This window comes from Arvicola amphibius, chromosome 1, assembly GCF_903992535.2.
Source record: "Arvicola amphibius chromosome 1, mArvAmp1.2, whole genome shotgun sequence".
Lineage (NCBI taxonomy): Eukaryota > Metazoa > Chordata > Mammalia > Rodentia > Cricetidae > Arvicola > Arvicola amphibius.
The window spans coordinates 114,794,066-114,802,083 of record NC_052047.1 but is presented as its reverse complement, the minus strand read 5'-3'; the positions used below and the strand labels follow the sequence as shown (position 1 = coordinate 114,802,083).

Below are 8,018 nucleotides of genomic sequence, written 5' to 3'. Positions count from 1 at the left end.
GCCGGGGTGGGGGTGGGCTTTTAACACCTTGTATCTAGTAGGGAGAAACACAGCATTAGATTTCCCTGCGGTTTGGCCTTTGACAGAAATAAAAGGCAAATGATTTAGCAGATGGGTAATTCCCAAACCTGAAGAAATGTAAACAGCCAGGGGTTTGGTGCCTATGGGTTTTATCAAAGATGTTAAGCAAGGCAGAGGCCAACACTAGTGCGTCCTCTTTGGCTAGTTTTAACACGCTTCCAGTCACAATTAACATTCAAGGAATTTCCTTCTCACCCAAGTGTTTTCTTTTACCAGCACTGTAGGCCACAGACCATAGTTCTAGTTGTCGTCAGTCCTTCCCAGACCGAGGAGTGCTTAAAACGTCCACAATGGTTTTCTTTTTTCTTGTTTTGAAAATGGGGGGACCTTGTCGATTTAAAATCAGTGAAGGGTTCTCACCTCTTTTTCCCTCGGAAGCTTAAGAAGTTTAGGGCTTCCTTGCCCAGGGCCCTCCTACACACTCCTGAGTCAGAGGAGCACGCTGCCTGGCAGGTGTCCTCTCCACTCTTCAGACCCTTCCGCGGAACTCTGAGCTCACCCCCTCGGCCTCACTTCTTGTCCTTGAGCAGGTCAGGCCTGTGCATGCTGCAAGCGTCTAGGCTCACTCCCTACTACTCCTACACAAGGGATTCGCACACAGGGGGTACCGAGTCCGAGTCTTGGCTGTGCATGGAGCTCAGCCCAGTATCCGAGTCCTCATCGTTGCCGGGACAGCTCTTAGCCATTCCCCGGGCCTGGTCTACCCACATTTCTGCACAGGTCTGAGGCTGGGGTTCCCGTGAAGGTCCGCCAGAACCCAGAGCCCCATCATTCACCACCGTCTGCTCCAAAGTGCGCAAACTCTGGAGAAGGCCCTGCAGCTCGCGCTCCTTAATGTCTCTCTGCTGCTGGCTGTAATCCAAGTCAGCCTTGACCGCCTCCAGGTCCGTGCTGAGCCTCAGCCCGATGTAAAGGCTAGTGCTGAGCTGCGTCCTGACCCGCTCCTGCTCCAGCGACAGCTCACCATCCCGACCGCCGTCGGGCTCCGGGGGCTCCTCTCGAGCCGCCAGTTCCTCATTGCGTCGCCTCATCCACCGCTGGTTCAGCTCCTCCTGGATTTCGGTGGAAAGGCGCTCCAGCAACTCCTCCTGTTGGGCGCGCTCCTCTTGCAACCGCGCCAGGTCGTCGCAGCGCCGGGCCAGCTCCTCCAGCGCGGCCGCCTGAACCTCGCTGTCCAGGGATGCCACTGCCTCCGTCCCCTTCTCCGTCAGCGTCGCCTCCTCGGGTTCCTCTCCAGGAGCCGGCCCATCGAGATCGATGCCAGCCCCTACCAGGTAAGTATCCTGAACGTAGTTGACCCCGTGCCGCCGCATGCGGTCCAGGTGCACCTTGGCCTCGTAGCGGTCGATCTCACGGTCCAGCTCCCGGAGCCGCTGCACCTGTTGGCGGATAGTGTGATCCTGCGACAACACCAGATGCACCAGCGTCTCCATGCGCTCCACCGACGCGCTCTCCTGGGTCCTAGGCGGCGACGAACAGGACGAGGCGGTGGACGACGACGTGGACGAACAAGGCGATGGCGGCTGCTGCTGGCGCCTCCGGTTGAGCTTGGCCAGCTTGCGGAAGGCTTTGCGCACCACCCGCCGCTGCTTCTCCTGGGTCATGGCCAAGCTGGGCCGCGCCGGGGCTCCCCGGGCCAGGCAGGGGCGCTCGCGGCTGAGCACTACCCGGGCCTCGGCGCTGCGTGGCCCGGCGTTGGGCAGCGACGCCTCGCTGCGCACCAGCACGAAGCGCACATTCTCCTGCTCGTCGCCCCAGGCGGTCCAGAGGCGCAAGATTCGCGTCTTGTTGGGCAGGATGCGCTCAAAGCCGCGCCACTTCTCCACGATGCAATAGCAGTGCGGGGGCCCACATAGCATGCCCTGGGGCATCACGTCGTCGTCATCCTCGTCGTTTTCGTCCGGGGGCTCGGGCTGCTCCAACGGACTGGAGGGGTCCTCCGCCTTCCCCCGGCGCTGGCCTCGCCGCTGCCTGCGTCGCCGCCGGTAGCCGTCCTCCAAAAGCACCCGTACCACGTCTGAGCAGGTGGTGCGGCGGGAGAGGCCGGACACCAGCTTTTCCTCTTGGCAGATCCACACGGATATCTTCTTCTCCGAAGGATCCATGGTGCGACTGAGAGGCACACAAAGGGCAGGGTCCGGCTAGGCGCTACTGGGGCGGCAGGGCCAGCGCGGGTAACCTGGCAGTTCCCAACTGAAAAAGAATCCGCGACCCGGTCTCCGGCGTCACTAGCCTTTCTCCCCCGCTGCGCACTGAAATCAGGCGGCGGCTTCGGCAGCAGCGGCTGCTTTCGGCAGGGACGGCAGCGGGCTCTCCCGAGGCAGCGTGCGGTGGCTCGGGTTCCAGGGACTCTGGCTCTGCCCGCGGTGCCCGAGGCCTCCGGGTTTTGCTCCTCCCCACCTGGCTCCACCTCTTCCCGCCCCTAGCGCCCTGAACTGCTGCTGAGAGTACCGCAGGCGCGGCATCCAGACTTGCCCCTCCCAGCCCCGCCGCCGGATCTGCCCCTGGCTCAGGTTGCTGGCGTCGGGAGTCCAATTCTGAGTTTCCTTTACCCCAGCAAAGAAGGACTCCGGTACCTCCTTGACACAAGGCCTGGAGCCCGCGCCTCACCTGACATCAGCTCTGTGCCCCTCTCGGCTCGGCTTTGCCTCTCGTCGAAAGCTAGAAACATCTTAACCCGACAGATGCCAGTGGTCTTGGTCTTTCAGGGCAGCGCCCTCTGCACACCGCATTTTGCACAGGCGGGGAAACGGAGGCACCCAACAGTTTCTAGTGGAGGCGTTATGGTCCACTACCTGACCGACTCAGGTTTGTAAGTGCTGTCTCTAAGTCTTCCAGTCCTCCTCAACCACAGTGGGGTCAGTGAGCAGATAATGCAGTGGTCTGATGGCGGTGCTCCATTCTGCGTCAGTCAGAACTGTGGACCCTCGACTCCATTTCCCATAACCTTCCCGACAGAAAAACTTACAGAGGGAGTCTGGGGCCAGGCCTAAATTGATCACCAGTCCTGCTTTCAAAGGGGGAAGTGTGGCCGTTCCTATGACTGGTTCTGCTGTTTTCTGCATCACATGCACTCCGGAAATGCTAAGAGTCAAGTGTCAGAAAACAAATCCAAAGCCACAATGCGGAGCTTCTTAAACCCTCTCAGTGCGAGGCTTGTTCTGGGTTTGTCCTGGGAAGCACAGGTCTGACAGCTCATTCCCCTGCCGTAAGACTCTGGATGTCTCACTATTTCTTGTAAAGTACTTTTGTTGATGGAACGATTCCTTCCTGGAACGTTTGCTGAGTTCCTACTGAAAGGGATGTAATGATGAATAAATCTCCTGGCCAACAAGGAGCTCACCGTAGCTCATTTCCACCACCAGGTCTTCTGGGTTCTGAACAGGGAAGACTATGTATTGGGGGAACATGCCTGGATTCTGCATAGCAGCATAGATCCCATCTGGGAGAGTCCACAAAGGCTTCCCATCAGAGGTACCATCTGGGGCAGGACAAAAAAAGAACCATTGGAACTTTCCAAAGGACAAAGAGGTGGCACAGGGCAGGCAGAAGGAATCAATGTGCAAACTAAAGAATCAAGGCAGTGTGACAGTCATCAGGCCATAAGGGGTTAAGTGACAGAAGAATCTGACAAGGATGAACTAACAGAAACCAGGTCAGGAAGGGTCTGCAATGCCATGCGCATGCTTTTGAGTTTATCAGAAGCATGGCGCAGGTGCTGGGCTTACATGGGGTGCTTTTCCTGCCTGTGACCTTAGGGGAAATATGTAATAGCTCTGCATCTCATCTGTAAAGCGGTGGTAACTTAAAAAGTAACTGCAATAAGGATCATATGGCAGAACATGGTACGTCTATAGCAGAAGTTTTTTTATTAAAGCGTTAGAAACCTGGGAGGTGTGTGGGTTTTGTTTTTTTTGCTATAAAATTGGTTACCATGAAGTTGGTAGCTAAAAGCAACACCCACACTTGATTTCACTTTTCTGAAGGCTCTAGGTTGTTCTGGGCTTGACTGCTCAGAGGGTCCTGCTTAAAGGCAGGGTGTTTCAGCTGGTTAACGTTTGGGATGGAGAGGGAAGTCACTTCAAAGTCATTCAGCTGTGTTTCCAGAAACCACTGCACTTCCTCTGTAGCACTGGAGCCCCCATCCTCATGGTGGCCTTCATCAGAACCTCTCTCAGTCTCTTATAGACTCTTCCCATGTGGCAGTGTCTGCCCCAGTTAAAGCGCCGATGGCAGGGCAGAATCACCCAGTCCTCTTGGCATCTCATCATGCTGGTATCGTCCTTTGCTAGCAGCAAGAGAAAATTCTGCTTGTAAAAGGCTGGCATCGTCAGGCAGACCCACCTGGAGAAACTCTCTCTATTAAGATCGACTGATTAGTCACTGCGCTGGCTAGATTTATGTCAACTTGACACAAGATAAAGTCATCACAGAGGAGAGAACCTTGGTTGAGGAAATGCCTCCATAACACCGGGCTGTAGGGAAGCGTGCAGGGCATTTGCTTAATTAGTGACTGGTGGGGGAGAACCCAGTTCACTGTGGGTGGTTCCACCCCTGGAGTGCTGGTCCTGGGTTCTATAAGAAAGCAGGCTGAGCCTGGCGGTGGTGGCGCACGCCTTTAATCCCAGCACTCGGGAGGCAGAGGCAGGCGGATCTCTGAGTTCGAGGCCAGCCTGGTCTACAAGAGCTAGTTCCAGGACAGGCTCTAGAAACTACAGGGAAACCCTGTCTCGAAAAAGAAAAAAAAGAAAAAAAAAAAAAGAAAGCAGGCTGAGCAAGCCATGGGGAGCAAGCCAATAAACAACACTCCTCCATGGCCTCTGCATCAGCTCCTGCCTCCAGGAGTTCCTGCCCTTACTGTTTTTTGATGATGATCTTAATAGGGAATTATACGTGTGAAATAAACCCTTCCCTCCCCAAGTTGCTTTTGTCATGGTGCCTCATCCCAACAACAGTCACCCTAGCTAAGATGGTCACCTGAACTACATCTGCACAATGACTTTGATTGTGTGATGTATCAGTCACCAGAGCAATGACAGGAGTGGGAGTGGAGGAGCTCTGAGGCCAGTCTGGGATTGTCCCCACCAGGGAGCTTAGTGATAACGTGGTCAGATCTTCACTGTTGAACCCTCACACTGTGCAGGGACCATAGGGCAGGGAGGGGTGTAGTGACAGGCTAGAAGGCCCTTGAGACTATCCCATTCGTGAAAAGAAGAGATGGCAAGCTACATTGTCTCTAGAGAAACGACTCATGGTGATGTGAGCATGGTCTTTAGCAGTGTTTCAGACTAGGGGTTCTAGAATTCACCCCAACTATGTTTGCACTGAGGATAAAGAAATAAAACAAACTCACCTCCTCCGGTCCTCTCACTCGGCAGAAGCAGATATCAGGAGGAAAGGGCTCCCGCCCACCAAGCTGGCCATCGGTCCTGCAGTAGATACCAGCAGAGTGCCTGCTAACTCAGCTTCACTCTGACGCTGTCTACTCGGAGAGATCACAGGTTGAGAGCTCAGCCCCTCAGACTGCCTCCTGCTTTTCCTCAGATGACAGCCACAAGCCCAGGCTTGAACTGGGGGTCAGATGGCGAGGTGCAAGGCAAGATGTGGGAGAAGGAATGAGGGGCTTCCATGTCACCCTCCAGGAACCTCCATGTATTCAGCTCTTCAAAGTTCTCTGGCCTGATCATCTGGGGGAGTCCTGTGGAAGTGTCATTAGACAGGCTTGATGGATGAAGGCATTAGCCATTGATGGCCAACTTAACCTTCAGCCTCTCTGCCCTCCCACGATATTGAGGAATGGGAATGAGGGTTGCATCCCTCTGAGTCTGCCTGGCTCCTCTGGCAACCACCCCTCCCACCCAGTATTCATTCTATAGGCTTTCCAAATATCATCTCATGGGTGCTTGCAAGGCTCCCAAAAAACAATAGCTTGTCTGCCATTTTCATCACTCTGGAGCTGCTTTCAAGAATCAAGGACAAAAGAACAAATGTTTGACCTCCCTCCCCACCCCCTAAAAAAATGCCATTCTTGCTCGAAATCATTTAGGAAATTACAAAAGCTACAGTGGCTCCAAGCCAGGAGCTCATAAGCAAAAAGAAATACTGGCAGTCACAAACTGCCAAGTTCAGACCGCATATAGGGTGGTGGTCCTTAAGAACGGAATGGAAGCGCTCGAAGGGTCTGTTGCCTAGGGACGCTGTAGCCAGCCTCATGTCCCCACGCTGTCTGTGGGTCATGTAAACAATTCTGCCATGCCGGCAGCCAGTGCTATGAAAGCAAAACACAGACAGTTTTACTACTCAAGAATGGAAATAAACGACCATGTTTGTTTTGCATTTATGGTTTGTGTTCTTAGTATACTGCATTCTTGGTTGTTATTCTAGAGTGAACTTGTACTTACACAAACACAGTTGGCTGCAGAACAGTGCCCTGTCCTGTGCAGGAAGCAGCTCAGACAGCTCCTATTTACTGGATCACTCCACTGAAAGGCTTTCACTCATGTTTGATTTCATCTTGTGTTGTCTTGTCTCTCATGACCCTAGCGGCGATAGGGGTGTGTGTGTGTGTGTGTGTGTGTGTGTGTGTGTGTGCTGGCTATACCATCTAGATTTGTGTGAGCGTGCTCTGCATGTTTGCACAATGACAGACTCCCCCACTACTGCATTTCTCAGAACATATCCCTTTAACTTGTTGTTCAGCAGTCTAAAACTGTATGTCACGTGGACTAGAGGGAGGACTGGGTAGTCAGGAGTGCTAGCCCAGGACCAGAGTTCGATCCCCAGCATCCACCCGGCAGCTCAAAACCATTAGAATTAACTCTAATTCTGGGGAATTTAACCCCTTCTTCTGGCCTCTCTGGGCTTCTCTACACATGGTACAAATAAACTTATGCAGACATATATATATATATATATATACATATATATATATAAAATAATCAAATATTTTTAAACCCTGTGCACCATATCACAATTGCCACAGGTTTTGTAAATCACAGTCCTCACATCTGGGTAAAGAACAATAGCAGAACCTTTACAGTTGACATCATGTGGAACAAAACAATGAATGGTATATAAAATGTCTATGTCCCAGTTAATCATTTTCAACTTGATTGGGTTTGGAATCACCCGAAAGACATACCTCTTGGCATATCTGTGAGGGTGCTGTCAATGAGTAACCAAGCAGAAAGACCCCCTGAATCTGGGGAGCACCATTGTATGGACCAGGGTCCCAGAACAAAAGGCACTTAACGAACACTAAATAAAACACAGCACAAGGAGGCACACAAAGGGTACTCGCTGTTCTTAACAGAGACCATGGAAATACCCACCCATTAAGGGATGACTCCACAGACAAGATGTCGCCCCTAGCTCTCAAGGTTTGCAGCAATTAAACTGGTAAAGTAGATTTATTTGCATAGGCAACAATGAATCTCCAACATGCATCAACCAGGGCAAAATGACAGTTTCGAAAGGATTCACGTGAGAGGATCTTGCTTGTATTATAAAAGACACACACGAAACACATACACATACATAAAACTGCTCTCTGTGTTTTCCAGGAGTCCAGACACCTGTATGGACGTGCACAGAGGATGGTCCTAGCAAACACCCAGCTCAAGCAATGACCCCTTGCGCAGGGACTGTCAGATTTAGCCTCGAGTTGTAATGATTTTATATGGAACTAGTCATCTATTAACTATGCAGTCACAATGAATAACTTTTGCTTGTTCGTTTGCTTGCTTGCTTGAAGCAGGTTCTCACTCTGTAGCCCAGGCTGACCTTGAACTCAGTCCCCTTGTCTCAGCCTCCCAAGTGCTGGTATCACAGGCATGTGTCTGCCACACCCATCTCTGGGATGTGTAACTGTGAAAAGTGAAGATGCTAGAATTGGAATCACTACTCACTGCCAATTCTCCTTTAGTCCCCTCCCTTAC

The 8,018-nt window shown here is 52.4% G+C and overlaps 1 protein-coding gene across 1 annotated transcript; it reads right to left on the bottom strand.

Annotated features, from left to right (window-relative positions):
• Positions 1-474: 474 nt before the first annotated feature.
• Rassf10 (Ras association domain family member 10) lies at positions 475-2,332 on the bottom strand. The gene has a single exon (XM_038314454.1). The coding sequence runs from the start codon at positions 2,184-2,186 to the stop codon at positions 660-662; it is 1,527 nt and encodes a 508-aa protein (XP_038170382.1). The 5' UTR covers positions 2,187-2,332; the 3' UTR covers positions 475-659.
• Between the last annotated feature and the right edge of the window lie 5,686 nt (positions 2,333-8,018).